This window comes from Hibiscus syriacus, unplaced genomic scaffold, assembly GCF_006381635.1.
Source record: "Hibiscus syriacus cultivar Baekdansim isolate YM2019G1 unplaced genomic scaffold, ASM638163v2 tig00111105_pilon, whole genome shotgun sequence".
NCBI lineage: Eukaryota > Viridiplantae > Streptophyta > Magnoliopsida > Malvales > Malvaceae > Hibiscus > Hibiscus syriacus.
The window spans coordinates 1,832,666-1,859,922 of NW_024062987.1; the positions used below are offsets into that span (position 1 = coordinate 1,832,666).

The 27,257-nt window shown below is 37.6% G+C and overlaps 2 protein-coding genes and 1 pseudogene across 2 annotated transcripts; 2 read left to right on the forward strand and 1 right to left on the reverse strand.

The window, feature by feature from the left end:
- Positions 1-1,326: 1,326 nt before the first annotated feature.
- LOC120154102 (transcription factor MYB105-like) lies at positions 1,327-12,218 on the forward strand. The gene is made up of 3 exons (XM_039165929.1): positions 1,327-1,759; positions 1,848-1,973; positions 11,824-12,218. The coding sequence occupies exons 1-3, from the start codon at positions 1,330-1,332 to the stop codon at positions 12,216-12,218; spliced, it is 951 nt and encodes a 316-aa protein (XP_039021860.1). The 5' UTR covers positions 1,327-1,329.
- Positions 12,219-13,345: 1,127 nt separating this feature from the next.
- On the reverse strand, positions 13,346-18,081 carry LOC120154103 (annotated as a pseudogene).
- A 1,854-nt stretch (positions 18,082-19,935) lies between these two features.
- Positions 19,936-24,627, forward strand: LOC120153659 (5-methyltetrahydropteroyltriglutamate--homocysteine methyltransferase-like). Its single transcript, XM_039165570.1, has 12 exons — positions 19,936-20,086; positions 20,971-21,323; positions 21,435-21,522; positions 21,873-22,000; positions 22,091-22,482; positions 22,590-22,753; positions 22,915-22,995; positions 23,113-23,279; positions 23,368-23,473; positions 23,569-23,819; positions 23,939-24,140; positions 24,230-24,627. Exons 2-12 carry the CDS (start codon positions 20,974-20,976, stop codon positions 24,596-24,598), a joined length of 2,298 nt encoding a protein of 765 aa, XP_039021501.1. The 5' UTR covers positions 19,936-20,086; positions 20,971-20,973; the 3' UTR covers positions 24,599-24,627.
- Positions 24,628-27,257: the final 2,630 nt, after the last annotated feature.

Consider the following 27,257-nt stretch of genomic DNA (forward strand, 5'->3'; position numbering starts at 1 on the left):
AATTTAATTTTTTAAAGAAAATATATAAATATTTTACAATTTGTAATATTATACAAATATATAATAAGAACAATTTGGTCAAATATACATTCCAATAATCTTTTATTCCTTTAACCAAACACGGTAATCTTACATTCCTGCTAAACCAACCAAACACAAAATACAACAATCCCAGTAATCCTATTCCTTGATAATCTTTTATTTCCACTGGTAATCTTACATTCCGTGAACCAAACGCAACCTTAGGGTAAATTATAGAGGTGGATACTAAAGTATGGAGTTTATTCTTTTAGGATTATCAAATTATTTTTTTAAAATTAGATCACTGAAATATTAAAACGCTATTAATCAAGTAACTAAACCATCAATAAATTGATTGATATTATTTTAACTAATAGTTTAGTAGTCTAATTGAAAAAATAGTTTAATGGTCAAAATAAAATTAATCGCAGAATGTAGCGACTATCAGAGTAACATGGCCGACTCTAAGGAGGGGAGCACCTTGAGCAACTGCACAATGCTAAGGGTGTTCATTCGGTTAAAACGGTGGCCGATCGAATCGAACCGAAATACTCTTAACCGAATAAATCGAACTTTTTTTTCTTTAACCGTTAACCGAACCAAACTTTTTTTTAAAAAGTATTAACCAAACCGAATAAATTTCGGTTAATTCGGTTAATTTTCGAATTAACCGATTTTTTTAGAATTTTAGAATTTAATATTTTTTAATTTAAAAAAAATAATAATTTACAATTAATTTAAATTATATCTAATTATAAATAATATCTAATTAATTTGATTCAAACATTTTACATTTAGTATTGAGATTATTTTAATTAATTAATATTGATTTAGGTTTTAAATGGGCCTTAATATAATTATATTTAAATGGAGTTCAATGACTAAATACCCCTTAAATCTAGTTTATACACTATATTAAGATTTTAATATTTTAATGTATGATACGATTAACATTATATTCTACGACAACGCCACGCTCGCTCACCCACCCACCCACCACCCACACGAGCGATTCTCGAGCTGCATGCAAAATCCACTGCCTTCTTTTGTCATTTTCTCTTTATTAAATCAGTGCCTGTCCTCCCCTGATACAGAACCCTGCCCCTGCACTGCCCTTTTTTTCTATCTTAAATCCATTAAGAAAATCAGCAATGCAAGAAAGAGAAAATTGAGTGAAAGAAAGAAATCAATAATGTTGTGCCTTCTTCATTCTCTTCTCTTCTAGTTTTTTTTTTAATATATTTTGACTGAGATTAGCTAAGCTTCTTTCTTATTTTATCATCTTTTTCTGGGTTTATCTGGTTTTTTATGACAATGAGTTTACAAAACCTAAGCAATGATTTTGACTGCAATCACGGGATGGTTCAGGAGAAGAACTTTTTAGTTCATCCTCCTCCCACTACTGTTTTTTTAAATTCCATTGAGGGAAATACGATGAACTTTCAACTGGGTTTTCATATTTCAACCGCTTTAATGGATCGAAGCAATAAATGTTCGAGCTTTGAGCCATCTGAAAGCAGGGAAACCGCGAAAAATGCTGCTTGTGATGAAAAAAAGGGACTGTCTTTGAATTTTAATGGTGAAAAGGGGACTACTAATGGAACCAAAAATGGATACACTAAGCTTTGTGCTAGAGGCCATTGGAGACCAGCTGAAGATGCTAAGCTAAAACACCTTGTAGCTCAATATGGTCCTCAAAACTGGAACTTGATAGGTGAATATCTCGAAGGAAGATCAGGTAACTCTCAGTTCTTTCTCGCTTTGAGCATGATTGGCTAACTGATCATGTTTTGCCCTTTTTTTTTTCTTTTGTATGATTTTGACAGGGAAAAGCTGTAGATTGAGATGGTTTAACCAGCTAGATCCAAGAATCAACAGGAGAGCTTTCAGTGATGAAGAGGAAGAGAGGCTCTTAGCTGCACATAGATTGTACGGTAACAGATGGGCAATGTGTAACAACCCGATTTTCAAAATAATATTTAATTGAAATTTTAGAGGTTAATTGTGAAAATTGGTAAATTGTTGGTGACTAAATCAAAATTTATGAGAGTTTATAGGCCATTTTAGAAGTGAAGAAAATCCAAGGACCAAGCCTTGAATTTACCCTAAAACTGTCGGCAGCTTTGATTATAAGCGTGCATTTGGTTCTGATTTTCAGAACCAAAAGGCTCCCAATTTTCCTTTCCCATACGCAGTTTCCAACTCCGATTCCGACGCCGTCCAAATTCCGATCATCGTTTTAAACCCACCGTTGTGTTCATCATCGAGCGAGGAACAAACCCTTCAAATTAATTGAAGCGAAACGCGGCCAAACGTCGGGAATTTCCAGTCAAAGTAGCGACGGTTTTGTTAGCTCTATCGCCGAGGAAATCTTAAATTCACCGCTGATCGTTGCTCCGTTTACGACACCTCCCGCACCATCGTGTTCCTTGTGCCGTTCCGAGTTCACCGGTGTCAACCTTGTCCGCCGTAGACGGCGGAGCGTGAGGAGGTGGTGCAGTCAAAGATTCGGCCGATTTGAAATCGAGCTCTCCGCCGTTCAAAAATTTGAACCGATCGTTGTAAGTATCTTGAAATCGCTCAAAATAATTTTTAGAAATTTTTCCGGGATTTTTAGGGCCCCGGAGGACGCCTCACGCGCCACACGCGCCGCCGCAGGGCGAGTGGCTGTTGGAAACCGGTTTAACCGGTTTTCAACCGGTTCTGACCGGTTTGACCGGTTTCAACCGGTTCGAACCGGTTTGACCGGTCTGACTCGGTTTGACCGGTCTGAGCCGGTTTGACCGGTCTGACCCGACCCGACTGTTGACCCGACCCGACCCGACCGTTGACCGTTGACCGTTGACCGTTGACCGTTGACTTTCTTTTATCAAAACTTAAAATGGCTTTGACCGAGCATTAAACGACCGTTAATATTTTCCGAGTATACATATCCTGATAGTTTTCGACGTGCCGAATCCGTTTCCGTTGTCTGTTTTGTCAAATTCGAATCCGAAGGTCTCCAAATCTACGGTCAAAGTGGTTGACTTTGACTTTGACCAAGAATATGAATTTTCAAAAAGTCATACTTTATGTTTTTCGACGTCCTGATTCCGATTCCGCAATCCGTTTGGCCAAATTCAGACTCGAAATACCCCAAAATGATAGTCAAACCCGAAAAATGCTTATATACTTAAGAATTCTAGCTTTGAACAATTAAGTAAAATTTGGGGCTGATTAATTATTATTGTTTGAAGGTACAAGAGACTCTCCGGATCGTTCGATAGCTCGACCCAACTCTTCTAGATCAGTTAAACCACGTATACCAGTATTCACTCGTAAGACTCGTAAATTTTATGATTTTAGAGATTTATTTATGTTACCCATTAGTAATATAGTGATATTATAAATTAGGTTCGAAAACTGTAGCAGAGCGTGGTGAAACCAGCAATCAGTAGATCCACGATTTGAACCTATTATCGAGGTGTGTTCCCTATTTATTACTGAACTGTTTTATTTGTTTTAATATGTGGTACACTGAATTCTTTGGTTTCCGTATTGTTGATGCACCGATTTAATGTGATGATTTATGGATTATGACTGTTATCTGATATTTGTTTTGAAATGGTATATGATTACCATGTTTATGGATTTATGGAATTTATAACACGGTGCAATTAAATTTTTGGAATACGAATTTATAAAGTACAGCTCTGATCAAGCTGGAAAAATTTACGGACCTAATGTGACTCTTAGGTAGGCTCTGCGGCCCTGAGATCATTCTCGGGTAGGCCCTGCGGCCCTAAGATGTGTTCTTAGGTAGGCCCCACGGCCCCGAAATCTATCTTGGGTAGGCTCTCAGGCCCTAAGATGTTCCCTTAGTGTAACGCTTTGTAAAGAGATTTACTGCAGTATAAATTTTATGGGACTTAATGGACTATGATTTGTTTAGTGTACCTATTGAAATTTTATGGTAATGTTGGGACACACTGAGCCTAGCTCACTTTTCGAAAATGTTTTCCCCCTTTCAGATACTGTTGGTTAGTTACCCTGGATTGAGCACTTGGAGGATCAACATATCTCTTGAAGTATATTTGATTGTAATGTTTTTACCTTGCAAGTTGTCTTTATTTTGTTAACATGGACCTTATTTTAAAGTATGGTATTTTAATATGATGACACTTTTGCTATTACTATTCGGTTTATCGTGATTTGATTTTTAAGATATGTTTTAAATAAATTTATTATTTATTGGTATTATATTTACAAGTTAGGTTTTGATAGTATGATTTATTATAACTTCAGGTCATTTATAATGTGATTTTACATTGATTGAATAACGGTTTCGGAAGAAAAAATGTCTTAAAGAATCATAATGTGATCCACTAGACTTAGTCGAAACGCATAGGCCAGGTTTAGGGGGTTACATTTATTGGTATCAGAGCTTTTGGTTTTTAAACCTCGGATTGTGTATGAGTCCAAATTGAAAATACGATTTTGAAATATTTACAAAACAAGTTACTAAGGCCATGTCACAAAGTTATTAAGATTTTAATTGTGTTTAGAGACTCCAAGTGCTTGTCTAACCATAAGTTTTATCTTCTGTAGTAAACTTGAGATCCACCAAAAATGAGTGCTAGACGTGGTCGTCGAACTAGCCGTGGACGAGGTCGAGTGGCTAGATTTGCAGATCCGATCGATGAGATACGAGTAGATCCCCCACCTCCGATAGGTGATCCTGCTCCTACGACCCCAACGAATCTGCCTCCTACCGATGGTATTGGCATGACTACACCGATCATAGGAGCGACAGATATTGAGTCAGAATCTACCGGAGTTGCTTTGGATGAGACTTTTAGTAGACAATTTCTGCAGTTGATACAGGGAGCAGTCAGAGCTGCTGGTGTTGTATCTGAGGTTCCTATTTCGCAGACTCTAATTGCTAATGGGGTCAGGACTTTTGGAGGACAGCTTGGAGGAATTCCTACTGAAGCAGAAGATTGGCTACAGGATACAGAAAGACGCATGGATCAGTTGGGTTTGGACTCAGCAAAGAGATATTTGGGGGCAGTAGCGATGTTAGATGGAAATGCCCACACATGGTGGGAGTCAGTGACCAGTAGTGTTTCTACTGATCGTTTGACATGGGATTTCTTCAAGGAACGCTTTCGGAGCCGATTCTTGGGTGAGCGCTACTTAGTCCAGAGACGACAGCAGTTTCAGGACTTGGTTCAGGGTGACATGACTGTTTCAGAGTATGAGATAGAGTTCTTGAAATTGTTAAAGTATGGAATCAGTCTGGTGCCTACCGAAAGAGATCGATGTCGTAAATTTGCCTTTGGACTCAGATACGAGCTACGTAGGCAGGTGGTAGCCCTTCAAGATGAGATTTTTGATGTGCTGGTAAGCAGAGCCAAGGATGCTGAGGAGATGGAGGCGTTAGCTTCTGGTAGAGAGCGTGTTGATCAGGAGCGATCTAGGAAATCTTTTGGCCCTACTGAATCATCCGCACATTCCGGTAAGAGGACTCGTACTTCAGCCCCTCAGAGGAGCAATACCCGTTTCAGGCCTACTGTATCATCACCTTCAGCTGTTAGTAGAGGTGGTTCTTCGGTTCCGGTTCTAGTGCCTCAGTGTGACTTTTGTGGGAAACGGCACACGGGAGAGTGTTATAGGAAGACCGGAGCATGTTTTCATTGTGGATCTAGTGGACATTTTCGGAGGGATTGTCCTCAGCTAGCTTCGTCTGAGCGGATCGCTACCCAGACTCCTGTGCGTTCTCAGACTACAGTACAGACTCCAATTAGAGATCGTAGCCAAGTAAAGGCTCGTGGTTCAGCGTCCAGGACAGACAGTAGAGCTCGACCTCAGCAAAATAGAGGGCCAACAGTTTCTGAGGCTAGACAGCCAGCTTTGGTTTATGCCACTAGACGACGTGATGACAGAGATGAGCCAGAGGTTATTGCAGGTACATTTACTATTTATTCTATCCCATACTTTGCATTACTGGACAATGGCTCCACTCACTCCTATGTATCGAGCTCAGTATCTCGAAACCTTCAGATTCCGATAGAGAACACTGAAAATACTGTTACAGTTACAAGTCCAGTAGGACAAGCAGTATTAGTGAATAAGGTATTTCGGCATTGTCCTTTGGAGGTGCAGGGAGAAATTTTTCTCGCTGATCTTATGGAGCTTCCTCTAGAGGAGTTTGATCTAATTCTTGGGATGGATTGGTTGAATAAACACAAGGTAAATCTGGATTGCGAGTACAAGCGAGCTACCCTGAAGACTTCAGATGGTCGGACTGTTGTGTTAATTGGTGAACGGCGTGGCTATCTCTCCAATATAGTTTCAGCGATGGAAATTGATCGTATGATCCGAAAGGGATATGAGACGTTCATTGCCTGTATTTTGAACACTAAAGGTGTATTGTCCACGATCGAGGAGATTCGTACAGTTAGCGAGTTTCCTGATGTTTTTCCTGAGGAGTTGCCTGGGTTACCTCCTGATAGAGAGGTAGAGTTCGAGATTGAGACTTATCCGGGATCTTCACCTATTTCTATGGCACCTTATCGCATGGCTCCAAAGGAACTTAAGGAGTTGAAGGTCCAATTGCAAGAATTATTCGATCGAGGATTTATCCGACATAGTACTTCACCATGGGGAGCTCCAGTTCTATTCGTGAAAAAGAAGGATGGGTCGCTAAGATTATGTATTGACTATCGGAAATTAAACAAGATGACGGTCAAGAATAAATACCCATTACCCAGGATTGATGACTTATTTGATCAATTGCGAGGAGCTACTGTATTCTCTAAGATTGATCTTCGTTCGGGGTATTATCAATTGAAAATTAAAGGATCTGATGTTGCAAAAACGGCCATTCGCACTAGATATGGTCATTATGAATTTTTAGTGATGCCTTTTGGTTTGACGAACGCTCCTGCAGCTTTCATGGATTTGATGAATCGGGTGTTCCGACCATATTTGGATCAATTTGTGGTGGTCTTCATTGACGATATTCTGATCTATTCTCGTACTGAGGCAGAGCATGACGAGCATTTGAAGATCGTTCTGCGGACTTTGAGAGAGCATCGTCTATATGCCAAACTAAGCAAGTGTGAGTTTTGGCTTCAAGAAGTGTCATTTCTGGGGCATATTATTTCTGCGCGAGGTGTTCAGGTTGATCCCAGCAAGATAGAGGCTATTATGAATTGGAAACGACCTAAGAATGTATCTGAAATCCGCAGTTTCTTGGGCTTGGCTGGTTATTATCGACGTTTTGTTGAGGGCTTCTCGATCATTGCTTCTCCTTTGACAAAGTTGTTAAGGAAGAATGTGTTGTTTGACTGGGGCGAGGCACAACAGGAGAGCTTTGAGAAATTAAAGGCGGTTTTGACTCAAGCACCGGTGTTGATTCAACCGGAGTCCGGGAAGGATTTTACAGTGTATAGTGATGCTTCACATTCAGGACTTGGTTGTGTTTTAATGCAGGAAAGTAAGGTGGTGGCTTATGCATCCCGTCAGCTGCGGCCGCATGAGAGTAATTATCCTACTCACGATTTAGAGTTGGCAGCAGTAATTTTTGCCTTGAAGATTTGGAGACACTATCTTTATGGAGAGAAGTGTTACATTTTCACAGATCATAAGAGCTTAAAGTATCTTCTGACCCAGAAGGAACTTAATTTGAGACAGCGTCGCTGGTTAGAGCTTCTAAAGGATTATGATTGCGTGATTGATTACCACCCTGGTAAAGCTAACATTGTAGCAGATGCTTTGAGTCGGAAGACGGTATCGGAGTTGAGGTCTTTAATGGCCAAGATGAATTTATATGACGATGGCACTTTGTTAGCAGAATTGCAAGTTAAGCCGACCTTGGTTGATGAGATCAAAGCTAAGCAGCCCCTTGATAGCTCCTTGCTTTCCATCTTTGAGCAAGTAGAGCAGGGGACAAACACAGATTACGCAATTGATCAGGATGAAGTTTTATGCTTTAAAGGTAGATATTGTGTGCCTGATGACGCTGAATTGAGGCAGACTATCCTTACTGAGGCTCATAGTAGTCCATATGCTATGCACCCCGGAGGAGATAAGATGTATCGGAATTTGAGAGAGAGGTATTATTGGACTGGTATGAAGAAAGACATATCTGACTTTGTGGCTAGGTGTTTGACTTGTCAGCAAGTTAAGGCAGAACATCAACATCCATCAGGTTTGTTACAGCCTATCAAGATTCATGAATGGAAATGGGAGCGTATTACTATGGATTTTGTTACTGGCTTGCCTATGACTCCTTTGAAAAAAGATTCAGTTTGGGTGATTGTTGACAGACTTACAAAGTCAGCTCACTTCATTCCTGTGCGAGTAAATTATACTTTGGATAAGCTGGCAAGATTGTATATTTCAGAGATTGTCAGATTGCATGGTGTTCCATTGTCTATTATTTCTGATCGAGATCCGAGATTTACTTCGAGATTTTGGAAGGCGTTACATACGGCTTTGGGAACAAGATTGGATTATAGTACATCCTTTCATCCACAAACTGATGGTCAATCTGAGAGAGTAATTCAGATTCTGGAGGATATGTTGCGGGGTTGTGTAATCGATTTTCATGGTAGTTGGGAGAACTTTTTGCCGTTGGCTGAATTTGCTTACAATAACAGTTATCAGACCAGTATTCGTATGGCACCCTATGAAGCACTCTATGGGCGTAAATGTCGCACTCCGATCTGTTGGACTGAGTTGCGTGATAGGAAAACGTTGGGACCTGAGTTAGTGCGAGAGACGGAGGACACAGTCAGATTAATCCGTGACCGTCTGAAAGAGGCATTTGATAGGCAAAAATCTTATGCAGATCAAAGAAAGAAGGATATACAGTTTGAAGTGGGAGATCGGGTCTTTTTGAAAGTTTCACCTTGGAAGAAAGTATTAAGATTCGGGCGTAAGGGTAAATTGAGTCCAAGATTTATTGGACCATTTCGTATCTTGAAGAGGGTAGGACCTGTTGCATATCAGCTTGAGTTGCCTTCTGAGCTAAGTCGTATTCATGATGTCTTTCATGTATCAATGTTGAGGAGATACCGTCCAGATCCAGGTCACATTATTCAGGTTGAAGAAGTAGAGCTGAGACCTGATTTGTCATATGAAGAGGAGCCCATTCAGATCTTGGAGAGAGATGAACGAGTTCTTCGGAATAGACGAATTCCAATGGTCAAAGTTCAGTGGAGAAATCGAGGCCCCTCAGAAGCCACTTGGGAGACATTGGAGTCAATGGAGGCTCAGTTTCCTCAACTATTCTCATAAGGTAAATTTCGAGGACGAAATTTCTTGTAGAGGGGGAGAATTGTAACAACCCGATTTTCAAAATAATATTTAATTGAAATTTTAGAGGTTAATTGTGAAAATTGGTAAATTGTTGGTGACTAAATCAAAATTTATGAGAGTTTATAGGCCATTTTAGAAGTGAAGAAAATCCAAGGACCAAGCCTTGAATTTACCCTAAAACTGTCGGCAGCTTTGATTATAAGCGTGCATTTGGTTCTGATTTTCAGAACCAAAAGGCTCCCAATTTTCCTTTCCCATACGCAGTTTCCAACTCCGATTCCGACGCCGTCCAAATTCCGATCATCGTTTTAAACCCACCGTTGTGTTCATCATCGAGCGAGGAACAAACCCTTCAAATTAATTGAAGCGAAACGCGGCCAAACGTCGGGAATTTCCAGTCAAAGTAGCGACGGTTTTGTTAGCTCTATCGCCGAGGAAATCTTAAATTCACCGCTGATCGTTGCTCCGTTTACGACACCTCCCGCACCATCGTGTTCCTTGTGCCGTTCCGAGTTCACCGGTGTCAACCTTGTCCGCCGTAGACGGCGGAGCGTGAGGAGGTGGTGCAGTCAAAGATTCGGCCGATTTGAAATCGAGCTCTCCGCCGTTCAAAAATTTGAACCGATCGTTGTAAGTATCTTGAAATCGCTCAAAATAATTTTTAGAAATTTTTCCGGGATTTTTAGGGCCCCGGAGGACGCCTCACGCGCCACACGCGCCGCCGCAGGGCGAGTGGCTGCTGGAAACCGGTTTAACCGGTTTTCAACCGGTTCTGACCGGTTTGACCGGTTTCAACCGGTTCGAACCGGTTTGACCGGTCTGACTCGGTTTGACCGGTCTGAGCCGGTTTGACCGGTCTGACCCGACCCGACTGTTGACCCGACCCGACCCGACCGTTGACCCGACCCGACCCGACCGTTGACCGTTGACCGTTGACCGTTGACCGTTGACCGTTGACTTTCTTTTATCAAAACTTAAAATGGCTTTGACCGAGCATTAAACGACCGTTAATATTTTCCGAGTATACCTATCCTGATAGTTTTCGACGTGCCGAATCCGTTTCCGTTGTCTGTTTTGTCAAATTCGAATCCGAAGGTCTCCAAATCTACGGTCAAAGTGGTTGACTTTGACTTTGACCAAGAATATGAATTTTCAAAAAGTCATACTTTATGTTTTTCGACGTCCTGATTCCGATTCCGCAATCCGTTTGGCCAAATTCAGACTCAAAATACCCCAAAATGATAGTCAAACCCGAAAAATGCTTATATACTTAAGAATTCTAGCTTTGAACAATTAAGTAAAATTTGGGGCTGATTAATTATTATTGTTTGAAGGTACAAGAGACTCTCCGGATCGTTCGATAGCTCGACCCAACTCTTCTAGATCAGTTAAACCACGTATACCAGTATTCACTCGTAAGACTCGTAAATTTTATGATTTTAGAGATTTATTTATGTTACCCATTAGTAATATAGTGATATTATAAATTAGGTTCGAAAACTGTAGCAGAGCGTGGTGAAACCAGCAATCAGTAGATCCACGATTTGAACCTATTATCGAGGTGTGTTCCCTATTTATTACTGAACTGTTTTATTTGTTTTAATATGTGGTACACTGAATTCTTTGGTTTCCGTATTGTTGATGCACCGATTTAATGTGATGATTTATGGATTATGACTGTTATCTGATATTTGTTTTGAAATGGTATATGATTACCATGTTTATGGATTTATGGAATTTATAACACGGTGCAATTAAATTTTTGGAATACGAATTTATAAAGTACAGCTCTGATCAAGCTGGAAAAATTTACGGACCTAATGTGACTCTTAGGTAGGCTCTGCGGCCCTGAGATCATTCTCGGGTAGGCCCTGCGGCCCTAAGATGTGTTCTTAGGTAGGCCCCACGACCCCGAAATCTATCTTGGGTAGGCTCTCAGGCCCTAAGATGTTCCCTTAGTGTAACGCTTTGTAAAGAGATTTACTGCAGTATAAATTTTATGGGACTTAATGGACTATGATTTGTTTAGTGTACCTATTGAAATTTTATGGTAATGTTGGGACACACTGAGCCTAGCTCACTTTTCGAAAATGTTTTCCCCCTTTCAGATACTGTTGGTTAGTTACCCTGGATTGAGCACTTGGAGGATCAACATATCTCTTGAAGTATATTTGATTGTAATGTTTTTACCTTGCAAGTTGTCTTTATTTTGTTAACATGGACCTTATTTTAAAGTATGGTATTTTAATATGATGACACTTTTGCTATTACTATTCGGTTTATCGTGATTTGATTTTTAAGATATGTTTTAAATAAATTTATTATTTATTGGTATTATATTTACAAGTTAGGTTTTGATAGTATGATTTATTATAACTTCAGGTCATTTATAATGTGATTTTACATTGATTGAATAACGGTTTCGGAAGAAAAAATGTCTTAAAGAATCATAATGTGATCCACTAGACTTAGTCGAAACGCATAGGCCAGGTTTAGGGGGTTACACAATGATTGCTAGATTGTTTCCCGGTAGAACTGATAATGCATTGAAGAACAATTGGCATGTGATCATGGCTAGGAAACATAGACAGAAATCAAGTTTTTATAGAAGAAGAAACCCTTCTTCTTCTTCTTCTTCAACATTTTCTGGAAATGGGGATTTTGACAAATATTATATCAATGGTAATGGTGTAAGTTATGAACAAGGACTAATGGTAATGAGTGTAGACCAATCTGTTCATTCATCAGATTCAAACTCAGAGGCTTCAGCAACAGAGTTAGTGGGCAGGAGTCAGAACAACCACACCATCATGTCTGGGGAAAGTGGAAATGCTGCTAATGAAAAGATCAACAACAGACCCTTCATTGATTTCCTTGGAATTGGCCATTAAGTAGGTTTTTCTGGTTTAAAAAAAAACTTATCTAAAGAGAAATTTTGAGAGCTTTTTGTATTAATTTGAAAGCTCTATTTAATGTACAAAAATAGGAGCTTTTGCGGTATCATCACTTTATTCCTGAATGTATAGTTATAAATAAATAAAGCATTGTATTTTACTTGATGGATTCCCTTTCATCAGATTTTTAGAATTTTTTTTTATCTCGATTTAACTACGATTTTCTCATTTTTTTTACTCAGTTTTGATATCTGATGTTAGTATACAAACAATTATGTGTTGACGAACGTTGCATAAGTTTTTACTTTTTTGGATGAATAATTATAAAATAATATCTATTAAAAAAATCAAATTGATAATACGCACACATCATGTAATCGCATCTATAATTTCGTGAAAATAAAATTTAGAGTACGTTTAAAATCATTTAAAGTATTTTATTAAATGTAAAAGTTTCAGGAAACTGATATTTTTGTTCCTATTTTAGTCAGGGCTGAGGAGAGGAGATAACGTGGGATCATGTTTAGGGTTTGGACCAGTCCCTGAATAATCATATGTGCTGCGCATTAGCATCATTTATTCCTTCAATCCATCTTCCCCCGCCATTTCTTCAGTTTCACTCCATTCTCTTACATTCTGCAAAATATAACCAAACACATCCTTAAAACACTCAACCAATGTATTATTTATAGTTTTGATTTTATATTATATTATATTTGTATTTTTTTTGCCTTTAAAACACTCAACCAATGCATAATACAGTTGATTGCTTCCTGAAACTTCAAAATTGGATTGCATTCTTAAGACGTGTTCTTCACAGGTTACAATTTAAGGTTCTGGCTTCCTCCTTCTCAGGTCGTACAATGAAAAAAAGGTTTCTTTAGTTTAGTTCGTATCAATACATCTTATGGATGCATGTCTTCTATGATCATTGCAGATATTGTGAATGATATGATTTCTGTTCCTCTTGAATTGCATTTCACGGTATATGTACAAGTTACAACTTTGTAATTTAACTTGGTTCTTAAGATATGCTAGATTAGATTACTTGGTCTAAACATGGTTCCTTTATGATCTATATTTCTACTAGATAAACCTTCATAACCTACTGAAACGTGAAGATATCAAAAAAGTTTATGGGGTCCCATGAAGTTTGACTCGTAGCCGTACTGATCTTTTATATACGATTTAACAGAGGGGCTCGGTACAATATCTCCATATTGGGACAGAATGAGTCCGTAAACTGTCCACGCCAATGGGCAAATCCAGTAATACCAGATCCACCACTTGGGGATTCTCTGAAATTTTCAGCAAGTATTGGATTTGTATCAGCTTTGATCATGGTTAAAACTCAATGATTGCTTGTGAAAGAGGTAAACTTACCGGTTTCGGAATGAAAAAGCCGGAGAAAAGATCAAAGATAGCATAGAAGGCGGCCGCGAATACAGCCGCTATTTGATGATTTGGTGTAATCGAAACTGTCATCATTCCATAGTAAGTGAAGTAAAGGAAGGAGAAGAAGTTGACAAAGAAGAACCAGAAGAACTTTGTTGCAGTCCATTGAAACCCCACCATAGCATTCACTATAAGGATATAGTACGCTGTTTGGAACAATTCGTATGGCACTTCACATGCAACCTGCAATTAAGCAATTTATGTAGTTAGTTTCGAGATTAAACAACCGAAATATACCGAATGAGTGCAATAAACCTGTTTTCACGCACCTGAGCCAGGGCATATGGTAATGCAGAGTACATCCCGACTGCTCTTTCGCGATAAAACACCGTTCTTTCAGTGGCCACGAGCGGTTGTACTGTAGAGCAATTAGCAAATCCAACGAACAAGACTGCAGCATACATTGCCCAGATTATCATTGTAAGATCGGTTGTAGTATCCCTGAACCATGAAAATATTAAGCCTTTTGTCAAACATTGGATAATGTTGCAGACATGAAAAGTAAGGGGCAAGAACTTGAGCTTTGTAAGCCGAAGATCGGTACCGACCTGTTAGTGCCGACCTGCCAAAATATAGTGCCGATCATGAGGGCTGAAACTAAAGTGAAGAAGTATCTAACGAGGTTATAGTCCGGACTTCTCCAATAAATCCACCATTGTTTACAAAGGAAAGATTTGAATTGACCCCATGTAGATTGTGAGTACTGAGAGGCAAAATAGAGGTCTTTAGCTCCTGCAGGCGGTGTGCTTAACTCAGTTACTAAAGCCTTGTTTCTCCTGTTTACAAACATTTTAATTTATTAGCTGAAGGCAACAAAAATAAGTGAGTGGTGTCTGGACTTACTGATATAAGAATGAAGATTTATAGTGTTTGGCAAAGTCCATTCCGAGTCGGATTTCAGCTGCTCCAGAGCTCACTTCCAGCATCCATGTAGCTGGATTGTACTTCTCTTTAATTTTAGGTACTCCAGGGATTGACTGCAATGGAGAACAAGAGGGGAATGAAATGACGATGATTTCTTTTTTGCCTCTTTGAATTAGTGAAATAGATACGAGAAATCTTGTTATAGTTGCATACCTCGAAATATTCGATATCTTATGAGAGTTTCAGCCTAACGGTCCAGAGTAAATCACCTGGTCTCCTCTTTTCATCAGTAGTAACTCGTCAAAGGCCTCGAAGATATCGATACTAGGCTGACGAATAGTGCAGACAACTGTTCGTCCGGTATCCTTCATGTTTCGAACAGTCCTCATTACAATAGCTGCTGCCCTCGCGTCAAGGCCTGACGTTTTTTTCCGAATATTTCGACCTCAAATTATGCCATTTTCCCTTCCGAATCACTAGATTTAGATATTTTTTAATATTTATGGTAATATTTCGATTGTTAATTAGGAAGTCATTTTAAATCCGATTTCGGCCGGGTTTTTTTTTACAGATTGCTTATTTTATTTTGAATTTCAATTTAGAGTGATTTTCGGGATTTTGCTATTTTTGGTAAAATTCCGATAAACAAGATTTTTGGCTATAACAGTACGGCTTGTGGACTGATTTTGGACAGTTTTGATTTTTTAATATTTTATTAAACTCTGGAGACTTTTTTTCTCTGGTTTTTGGGCGAATTTTCTCTTGTGAATCATCTGTTGAAACTAACCTACAGGATAATCGTTATTCTGTATGGCGTCAATACGTTAGAAGAACACATTATCCCGAAGGATTGTTGAAACTTACAGTTTAGGTATGTGAGGGCGAAGGTGAAGAGAACATTAAAAAGCACTGCGAACCCGAAAAGAGCACCTGCTCCAATCCATTAACAATTATCATTATTTGGAACATCATAGTTCCTAAGCAGTTGTACCCCCAATGGCGTGACAGTGTCTGAAGCCTGCATTGTAAACAAAGTTTCGGCTCGTAACTAACCCTTATTTAAATGAAATAATGTCTTTCCATAATCTAAGAACAACCGATATCTTACTGGACAAGAAAGCTAAATAACATACCCGTTTGTTCATCCGCCTCGGCGCGAATACTTCATTCACAGTGAAGGCATTGTAACCATAACTCAATGGTGAAACCCAGTAAGCCCATTCCCACCAATTCGGAATTTCACCTGTCGAAATATAACATCACATATTCGGATTTCCTATCGGAATTTCACCTATTAGTTAACTTTAACAAATAGGGAGAAGTCTTCCTTTTTTATCGTTTTATGCTTACGTTTAGGAACGATGAAGCCTCCCAGCAAGAAAACGAGGAGGAGTGTGAGAGCTCCTCCAGTGTTAGCTATGACAATTGTTCTATATAATCCGGCGATGAGCCTAAAGAGTCCGGCTGCCATTTGTTGTGCCAGAAACACCAGCAGAAACTGCTTGAAAAGCCTGGCAATAGGTTTGAAGGATTTTAACTTGTTGATCACGTAAAATGATAGCTATGATTAGTACAACGACAATGTGAAAAATTTGCTACGATTCAGTTTACCTGCTGGTCTCTGGTGCAAATCCGATGGTGTAATATGTTACAGCCATCCATACAACAGATTCAAGCATCGATATCGGAACCTTGAGCAAGAAACTGGGCAAAGTAAAAGTCCAGGCAGGGTGGAATAGAAGATCCCTTTGTTTGTAGAACACTTGAAGCCTATTGATCATCATGGAGAGCTCGGAGAAACCGTTAAACATGTTTATGACCATTCCAAATAGAAGTGCACCAACATAGGCTGCACCATCTTGCTCGTTCCTAGTGTTCAGTTCAGTCCGCAGAAACACTGTCAACGCGATGACTGCCATGATGATAATTTGAACACGTAAATGAACGAATTCCTCTTGATCAATAGCCATCTTTATCCCAACAGGCCTGAAGAAGTTCCATTCTAGAGACCAAGTATTTTTGGAAAGCCAATGCTGCTATGTGTCCTCTCGACTTGTCGAAAGGCACCGAGAGCTCCTTATGGAGCTGCACTCCGACATGGAAGCTCTTGAACCTACTTGCAAATTCACTCACTGAAATATATCTGTATGGCTTGCTTCTATCTTCCCAGTATTGTTCTTGATCCTTCTTCGAAGTAACCTGCAACCATTTCACCGGCAATTGTGCGCCAGGCATGGATGTCAGACACGGATTCTTAAAGCAGAAAAGGAGAGTTGTACACTGCAGTCCATGTTTTTGGTTTTCGTTTTACCTCTTGTAAGAAGTCAGCAGTGCCTTTCCTTTCAGGGCATTTGAAGCCGCAAGTCTCAAAGAACTCAACAATATGCTCACGTGGACCCTGATAAACAATTTGACCTTCGGACAATAGGATAATGTCATCGAACAAATTGAAAGTCTCAGGAGCCGGTTGGAGCAGGGACATGAAAATCGTAGCCTCGGTTAGGTGCCCAATCTGCTGCAAACACTTCACTATCTGGTATGTTGTGGAACTATCGAGACCGGTTGATATTTCATCCATGAAAAGTGTCTTGGTCGGACCAACAATCATTTCCCCTACATTTAACCAAATTCTTACATTATCATATGAAAATGAATGTCAAAAGAAGGTATTGTGGGGATTTAGAAATAATCAACCTGTTGTTACTCTTTTCTTTTGTCCACCAGAAACTCCCCGATGCATTTCATCTCTAACAATGGTATCCTTGCATATGTCAAGCCCCAAAAGCTGACCAATTCAACACAAAAATGATAAGTTACGGAATGATTGGTGATTAATGGTTCGGATTAACGATTTTAATTATCTTACTTTGAGGGTGTAATCAGTGATAAGGCTGCTTTCAACTCCTTCCATGGCAGTTGCCTGAGAAAACAAAAATCATAAGTCAAACAAGCAAAATCATAGATTATTTTATGAATATGAATAGTTAAAGATTCTGTAATTTATACCTTCATGAAAAGGTCAACATCAGCTTCTGGGAAAATTCCTGCTTCTTTTTCCCTTTTGGCAAAGCTCTTTCAAAAGATCTTCAAGTGAAAAAGCATTCCTCTACTTTAGGGTAAATTACACCATTCCTCTACTTTACTTTCTCTCTTATTTTGCTCACCGAACTTTCAATTTTTTTAATTTGCTTACTGAACTACTTTATAAATTGAATCATTTTGCTCACTCTCTCGTTTTCTCTCTAATGTTTGATAATGTCGCTAGATATCATCGTCGGCCACCTTTGACTGCCATAGATGATGGCCGTTTGGTCCCAAAATGGGATGGGTTGCTTCGCCTCGACGTCGTAAATTTGAATCCGACCTCCATTTTGTTGAAAGTTGCTCCGAAGTTTACGAATTTGAGATTAAAAGTGAGGAAATTGAAAGGTTTCAGTTCAAATTCACGGTTTTTGAGACATTTTCCGGTGAAATAACTATAAAATTCGGACTCAGGGGACGAGACGAATCGACCCATCCCATTTTGAGACCGAACGACCATCATCTACCTACGGTGGCCAAAATGAAAATAAAGGGCGGCCGGAGCAGGGAAATTGAAGAAGACAAGGAAAAAGGATAAATTACACCACGAGTCATTGAACTTTACTCTATCTCATGAAGGAAAATGAGTAAATTACACCATGAGTCATTTAACTTTACTCTATCTCATATTTTACTCACCAAAACGTCATTTTAGAGTATATTTGAATTTTTCAAAACTAAATCATTTTGATTCCTGTGCCACATCATAATAAAGTTAAAAAGTTAACGTCAGAGTAAGCAAAATGATTCAATTTGTAAAGTTCAGTGATCAAATTAAAAAAATTGAAAGCTCGATGAGCAAAATAGGAGAGATTATATTGATAAACTTGCGTCATACAGTTTGCAAATATTGATTAAGCTAAACTTAATTAGGTATCTGATAAAACAAAACTTGATTCGGTAAAGTATATATTAAAGTAGTAACATTTATCAATAAGAGATTATATTTGTTAAAAATTAAAATAATATTTTTAAATGAATGGTTATTTATTTCTAAGATAAAATGCCTTAAATGTCATTAAACTTTAAGGTTAATATTGATTTTTTACTGAATATTAAAATATTTTAATTTTAATATTAAAATTTGATTTTAATATTAAAATTTGATTTTAATATTAAAATTTGATTTTAATATATATATTGAACCATTAAATCATCAATGATACGATAATGTTGTATCGCTTTTATCATTAAAATTTAAGACATTTTATTTTTAGACATAAAATTTTAGTTTGTATATCATTTTGATCCTTACAAACAATTGTAACTCTTCTAGTTGCCGTTGTCTATCGATCATTGTTTATCATTGATTCACTCTAACGGAATATATGTTAGAGTCTTCAAGGGAATTTTTGAGAATATGAATTCCGGAGTTTCAAGGTTCACTTTGACAAAGGTTCGCCTTGAGCAAAGAATCTTTCAAAGCAGAGGTTGAATCATTTGTGCGAAAGATCTCTTGAATTAGGGGATAATAGGATATGGCACTGAAGTGACGACTCTCTCTTTCTCTCTCTATATATATATATATATAATAATCATTTTATTAAGATCTATATAAACAATATTTTTAAGATAATTTTTTCTCGATGTTTGAGAATATTAAACATCTATTCTCTAGAATACAACAACAACCGTTCACTGGAAGTAGCACTACTCTAATGAACAAATTAAACTCAACATTGTCCTTTTCTATTACCGTAATAAAATCAATACATATCATTGATAGTTTAAAATTAACATGTTTGATCATAAATTTCTCAAATTGCACATTATTTATATATAAATTTTGTTCAAATATTTAAATATAAAATTTTAACAAGTATTAATTGAATCAGTAAAAATAAGATTAATATTGTATGTTGTCACTCTACTTGAGTTCGTGTTCATACAAATACATATATTCATCGTGGATATAAATTGTTATATGGTTATCATATCATCATTAATAATTTAAGATTTTACTTTTTTTAAGTTGATCATTAAATTTAGTTAAAATTCATGGTTAAATTGAACGAAAGACAACGAGAACATTGGGATAAATTTGTGAATATGCCCAAGAAAAAAGATTTGATATGGTTAGAATCAGTCAGTTGATTCTGGCAGTAACCACCATCTGTGGGAATAAATAGGCATAATACTTAATAGACTCCTCCACCTTCTAAAACCGTGCCGCTTCTTCCTCTCTTCGTTTCGCTCTCTAATTTAGTTACTCTCTCCGGTTCGTCCTCCGTTCACTACGGCACGGTTCCGTTGCCTCCTCCTCTCATTTCTCTCCTTCACTCATCAGCACTGTTTTCCTTAATTCAAAATCTTCTTTCACACCTTTTCCAACGCTCCTATTCATGTTTCCTGTCTGGGTCTTTTTTAAATTGATTTAAAATTCTCTCAAAGCTCTTAAAACCTTCTTTCTTTTGTTTAAAGTTTATATTGTTGATCTCTTTTTTTTTTATTATTAAGATTAACTGGTAAGTGTCAGCATTTCTACTTTTCCCGGTGATTTTCTTACTGGGTTTTCATCAATATGATTCGGACTTCTCATTGTTTGACGTGGGTTATTCAATTACATTACAAAAAAGATGTACTTTTTTTTTTATTGAGATCCTTTTGTAAGTGTTAGTATTCCAACTATACCGGTTGATTTTCTTTTCGGGTTTTCGTTACTAGAGTGTAGTAGAAAGTGAGCATTGATCAGCTCTGTTGGTTATTTATCCAACCTTTTCTAATTTGATTTTCTTCTCTGATTTTATTACTAGTATTTTATTTTTAATTCGAGGTTTTTTGGAATTATTGAAGAATCTTTTTTTTTCGTAGTGTGACCTATTGGTTATCGTTAGCATTTGATCAAGTTTTTTGTCTTATCTTTTCTATGTAGTCTTTATGAAATCAATCTAATAGATCGAATCTTCTGAAATTTTGGAAATTATAGTCTAGTGCTTAATCATTGGTTTCTTTCTAATCTAATAGGTCTAAACTGAATTGAGCAGTCTGCTTTTGGTTTCCGGCGTAGTGTTATCTTTCAGGCACAGGTGTAAGATCATATTCTTTGTTAATCAAACTTAGGACTATGTTGAGTTTGTTCTTGCCAAGGTTTTGCATTCATATGCACTTCTTTTGGGCATATAATCTCATGCTAGACAAATATTTGGTTTCTTTTAGCTCAAAACCTTCAAAATATGTTCATATGAACTTTTGATCTCAGTCCATGCTGAATTGCATATGTATCATGATTCTTAGCTTTGATTCTAATGATTGTTTAGGAGTATAGGACATTAAGGTTGTAATCTTATGTATATATATATGATTTTATATCATAAAGCTGATATTTGTCTGTTTTTTTTATTTGGTTTAGAAAATGGCTTCCCACATTGCTGGATATCCCCGCATGGGACCAAAGAGAGAGCTTAAATTTGCTTTGGAATCTTTCTGGGATAAGAAGAGCAGTGCTGATGATTTGAAAAAAGTTGCAGCTGATCTCAAGTCATCCATATGGAAACAGATGTCTGCTGTTGGGATCAAGTACATCCCCAGCAACACTTTCTCATTCTATGATCAGATGCTTGATACCACATCAATGCTTGGAGCTGTTCCGCCTAGATATGGCTGGAATGGTGGTGAGATTGGATTTGACACTTACTTCTCCATGGCCAGAGGAAATGCCTCTGTACCTGCCATGGAAATGACCAAGTGGTTCGACACCAACTAGTAAGTTGTCATTCTCGGTGGTACTTTGTTAGTGCTGTTGTTGTTGTTGTTGCGAGTTCTCTGATACTAATGCTTTTATCGTGTTGTGTTATGTGCCATGTGTTGTTTCAGTCACTTCATTGTTCCTGAACTTGGACCTGATGTTAAATTTTCTTATGCATCTCACAAGGCGGTGGACGAATTCAAGGAAGCTAAGGCAGTATGTTTTTGGATCTAGTTTATGTGCACGTGTGTGTTGTGATGGCAATAAAATGATTTATAACTGCTTGTAATTGCATGGAAATGCATGATGGTCTGAATTTGGGTTAGGGTTCTGGGAATGGTTTCATGTTTGTTGTTCTGGTGTCAGATTTGTATTATAGTTTGTAGCTCTCTAGTATTATAATTTTATACAAATCCATTTATTGAGAATTCCCCGAGTGAGTCTTGGAATACTAATTAGATCAACTTGATTACTGTGCCGCGCTTGTATCCTATTTTTCATTTTTACTATTTGATGTTTTTGTCTTACTGTGAAACCTGGAATCCCATTTTTTGTCTCACTTGCAGCTCGGAGTTAACACTGTCCCTGTCCTTATTGGTCCTGTTTCGTACTTGCTGCTGTCTAAACCCGCAAAGGGTGTTGAGAAGACCTTTTCTCTTCTCTCTCTCCTCCCAAAAATCATCCCTGTCTACAAGTAAGAGTTGGTTCTCTTTTTCTCTTCTAGTTATTTTTTACAAATATAACTGCCTTAATTTGCTATTATGACATTCAATATCTCTTACAGGGAAGTTGTATCCGAGCTTAAGGCAGCTGGTGCTTCCTGGATTCAGTTCGATGAACCCACGCTTGTCTTGGATCTTGACTCTCAACAATTAGGATCATTCACTACTGCTTATTCTGATCTGGAATCGACTCTTTCTGGCTTGAATGTTCTGATCGAAACTTACTTTGCTGATCTTACTCCTGAGGCGTACAAGACCCTCACTGGATTGAAGGGTGTCACTGCTTATGGTTTGGATTTGGTTCGTGGAACGCAGACTACTGAATTGGTCAAGAAGGATTTCCCCAAGGGAAAATACCTCTTTGCTGGAGTTGTTGATGGAAGGAACATTTGGGCCAATGATCTTGCTTCCTCTCTTAGCACCTTGCAGGCGCTTGAAGCTGTTGTCGGCAAAGGTATTCAACTTTATTTTGCCTTCTATTGCCTGTAATTGCATGATGAACATTACAGCTTTGGTATTTATTATAGGCTAATATCTATGAATTAATTTTCCAATGTGCAGACAACCTCGTGGTGTCCACCTCCTGTTCGCTTCTCCACACCGCTGTCGATTTAGTAAATGAAATCAAGCTTGATGACGAAATCAAATCCTGGCTTGCATTCGCTGCCCAGAAAGTTGTTGAAGTTAATGCACTTGCCAAGGCATTGGCTGGTCAGAAGGATGAGGTTTATGTCCTTAATTTGCTAGTTTTCTAAGAACTAGGATGATATCTCTTGATCCTTATGCCGTTGGGCTTGGTATTTTGATTCTTAATATTTAGTGCTTTCTCTAGATCCGGATGATGCCGTGTCAGTATGTCACTCATGAGTTATTCATCTACTTTTAGGCCTTCTTCTCTTCCAATGCTGCTGCTCAGGCTTCGAGGAAATCCTCCCCAAGAGTAACCAATGAGGCTGTTCAAAAGGCTGTAAGTGTTTTGATAGAACTAAAAATTCCTGTCTTCCAAGTGACTGCTCTGGAGTAATATCTTTTGCCATGAAACCCCGTCTTTTCTTATAGTGTTTTATGGTGCTTGCATTTCCAGGCTGCTGCTTTGAAGGGCTCTGATCACCGTCGAGCAACAAATGTTACTGCTAGACTCGATGCGCAGCAAAAGAAGCTTAACCTACCTATCCTCCCTACCACGACCATCGGTTCCTTCCCTCAAACTGCGGAACTCAGGAGAGTTCGTCGTGAATACAAGGCTAACAAGTGAGTTATTCTGGAAAATTTATCTGATATCTTTCTTATAAAATGTCAAGGTGGCCATTCTATTAACTAGTGCTCTCATCCCCTTCAGGGTCTCAGAGGACGATTACGTTAAAGCCATGAAGGAGGAAATTAAGAAGGTTGTCGACCTTCAGGAAGAACTTGACATTGATGTCCTGGTTCATGGAGAACCCGAGGTAAGTATTTGTTTTAGTTTTTCCCTTTTTCAGTAAATTGGAAATATGTTTTTGTTTATTTGTTGTCAAGCGTCCTAACGATTGACATCGTGTAGAGAAACGATATGGTTGAGTACTTTGGCGAGCAGTTGTCTGGTTTTGCTTTCACCGTTAATGGATGGGTGCAATCTTATGGATCTCGTTGTGTCAAGCCACCGATCATCTATGGCGATGTTAGTCGCCCCAAGCCAATGACTGTTTTCTGGTCATCTGCGGCCCAAAGCATGACTAAACGCCCTATGAAGGGAATGCTTACCGGTCCTGTTACCATCCTCAACTGGTCCTTTGTTAGAAATGATCAGCCCAGGTATGAACGACATGAGAAATCCGAATTGGGGGAAAATGATGATAACTATTGTGTTTCGATCGACATTTGTTTTACTTTGCAATATGATTATCTATTGACTGCAAATGCCAACTTTTCAGATTCGAAACCTGCTACCAGATTGCCTTGGCAATCAAGGACGAAGTCGAGGATCTCGAGAAGGCCAGTATCAACGTTATCCAAATCGATGAGGCTGCTTTGCGAGAGGGGTTGCCGCTTAGGAAGTCTGAGCATGCCTTTTACTTGAAATGGGCTGTCCACTCCTTTAGGATCACCAACTGTGGTGTCAAGGATACCACCCAGGTTCGTATATAAACTCACTCACTCATCGAAACATTCATATCCACATAATTTCCATGATTGTTGTATTCTCAAAAAAAAAAAAATGACAGATCCACACACACATGTGCTACTCTAACTTCAACGATATCATCCACTCAATCATCGACATGGATGCCGATGTCATCACCATCGAGAACTCACGTTCAGATGAGAAGCTGTTGTCAGTATTCCGTGAAGGTGTGAAGTATGGTGCTGGAATCGGCCCCGGTGTGTATGATATCCACTCTCCTAGAATACCGTCGACAGAAGAGATTGTCGACAGAATTAACAAGATGCTGGCGGTGCTTGAGTCGAACATCTTGTGGGTTAACCCTGACTGCGGGCTGAAAACTCGCAAGTATGACGAGGTGAAACCAGCACTGAACAACATGGTTGCTGCTGCCAAGCAGCTCCGCACCAAACTTGCCAGTGCTAAGTGAGAGTCGCTTATACGAGAGCTTGGAGAGATCCTATCCAAAAAGAAGGAAAATGAAGCCGAGTCCCCCTCCCCAATTATATAAATAACTGTGGTTTTTTGATGAATTTTTGTTAAGACCAATTGATTCCCATGGTTATTTATTTTCTCCTTTTATATCAATAACTGTGATTTTCATTCTTTACTCAATCACAACCGCAATTCTAGACAGCATTCTTCATTCTTTAAGATGAGAATTATAATTTTTCAGATATTGGATGATTTTATAATGGGTCTTAATAGATGGCATTGAATGCATAGGTTAATGGTTGGATATTATGGTGGGTCTCAATCGTTGGCATTGAATGTGGGTTTAGCTTTGTTATGGTTAATGGTTAGAATATACTAGTATGATTTATATATTCTTACATTAAAAAAAAACATGAGAGATTGATAAATGCATAACTCCAAAAAAAAACTTGATTTTCTTTCTTTACTAACTAACAACTGCATTTCTAGATTACATTCTTCATTCTTTAAGATAAGAATTATATTCTTTTAGAGATTTAAAATAAAATGTTGTGTAACATTAGATTATAAGTTCCGATGGGGGTTGAAACAGGATTTACGTTTGAAACATTTTTCTCACACCACACGAATCTGATTTGTGATTTGTCAATCGTCTTTCAGTTGCTTGATCTCTTTTTTTGTGATTCGTTTGTCAATGCGATCATATACGTTCGTATTTCTCTTGGTTAGATTTTTTTTTTAATTTTTTTCTTGTATGATCATTGTGTGATTATAAGTGGTTAATTTATCATGTTAATGATTATAAGAAAATATTTTTATTATGCTTTTAGTTTACGATTATGATTGTAACATTTATTGTAATTTTAGATATTTTTTCAGCCAACTACTTTTATCCAAAAATAATATTATGTTATGAGTGAAAATATATAGGGTAAATTACGCGTTTAGTACTTAAACTATTAATTTTGGTCCATTTTAATAACTAAACTTTTTAATTTTTTCAAAATCATATCTAAACTTTAGTTTTTGTTTCATTTTAGTACCTCCATTCAAATTTTAATGTTAAATTTTGATTTTTTTTTGAAAGTTTAGCTATTAAAATGGATAAAAACTAATAGTTTAGGTACTAATTGCATTAATTTTTTAAAGTCGGGGTATTAAAATGAAATAAAAACTAAACATTAGGTATGATTTAAAAAAATTAAAAATTTAAGTACTAAAACATACCAAAACTAATAATTGGATACTTAATATGTAATTTACTCAAATATATATATATATGAAAAAATATTGTACATCTCCACCACTCCTTGAAAAACTTGCTAAGTCAACCATCACATACGGAGACTTCATTTAATCAATTGTCAAGTCAATAATATTTAGAGTATATGTTTGAAAGTTCTCGGTTGATAAATTTCTTCTCTCTTAAGTTATAGGTTCATTATTTAGTAGAAATAAAATAAAATTCTTCCCTCAATTGAAATTATTAAAAAAATGTATTATGTCCTTATTAATTTCAAGTAAAATGAATTAATAAGAAATTGAAATTATTAAAAAAATGTATTATGTCCTTATTAATTTCGAAGTAAAATGAATTAATCTTTCTTATTCTTTAATTTTGATCTTGTCTTTAAGAGTAAAATTCATAGAACAATGTGTTGATTTAACATTAGATAAATCTATTTCTATTGATTATGGTTAAGGTTATTACATTTACTTTTAGATAGAAATATATTCTCTTTATTAACTCGAATAAAATAATTATATAAAATTTATATAAAATTTCTGGGTAAACTACTATTTATATTGTGATGTTTGGTATTTGATATTATTATTATATAAAATTTTATTTAGTTATACATATAAATCGTGTATGTAACATCATTCTACGTCAACTTCTATTTTTAAAAAGTAAAACGAAAACAATATTGTATTGATAACTATATAATAATTTGTAAATTTTAATCAAAATTAAAAAAAAAAATCAATGAAAGAAATATAAGCTAAATCAACAACAGCCTGTTGATCAAAGCAAAAACTTCAGCAGTCATTTCCAAAAGGGCATCACGGCATTCATCTGGTGGAACTTGCAGCAGCACCAAACCAAGTTGGTGACTCCACGCCAACTTCACGAGCTGGTCTGCAATTGAATTACACTCACGAGGCACATGATTGACATAGATTTCCCAATTTTACTGACAGAGATCAATTTGATGTGACACTAAGGAGGAAACACCTTTTGCTACAGAGGTGTTCTTCAGTAAAATCAACGGCCTCCTTGCAGTCTGTCTCAACTTTAATCCACCGAGCTCCCAAGCTCCATGCTATATGTAAACCTTCAAGCAAACCCCATAATTCTGCATCCAAAGTTGTGCAACCCCCAATCATCTTCATGAACCCCGAAACTCAATTACCCAAATGGTCTCGAATTACCCCGCCGCACGTAGCAATTCCTGAATCCAACTTACGAGACCCATCCATATTAAGCTTAAACCACCCATCAGGAGGACATTCCCAACCTCTAAACCTATCAACGGGTAAACACGCTACGACTGTAACCTCCTTTCTTTTCTCCCTTGCTCGCGAAGCCCCGGTAGTCAAACGCCAACTTTCATGGAGGACACTTTCATGGAGGACACTTCCAGAAAAAGAAC

Coding starts and splice junctions, on each gene's coding strand:
- LOC120154102 (XM_039165929.1), top strand. CDS start 1,330: ATGACAATGAGTTTACAAAACCTAAGCAATGATTTTGACTGCAATCAC. Junction 1,760..1,847: donor ATATCTCGAAGGAAGATCAG/GTAACTCTCAGT, acceptor TGATTTTGACAG/GGAAAAGCTGTAGATTGAGA. Junction 1,974..11,823: donor CGGTAACAGATGGGCAATGT/GTAACAACCCGA, acceptor GGCCAGGTTTAG/GGGGTTACACAATGATTGCT.
- LOC120153659 (XM_039165570.1), top strand. CDS start 20,974: ATGGCTTCCCACATTGCTGGATATCCCCGCATGGGACCAAAGAGAGAG. Junction 21,324..21,434: donor AAGTGGTTCGACACCAACTA/GTAAGTTGTCAT, acceptor GTGTTGTTTCAG/TCACTTCATTGTTCCTGAAC. Junction 22,996..23,112: donor ATGAGGCTGTTCAAAAGGCT/GTAAGTGTTTTG, acceptor TTGCATTTCCAG/GCTGCTGCTTTGAAGGGCTC.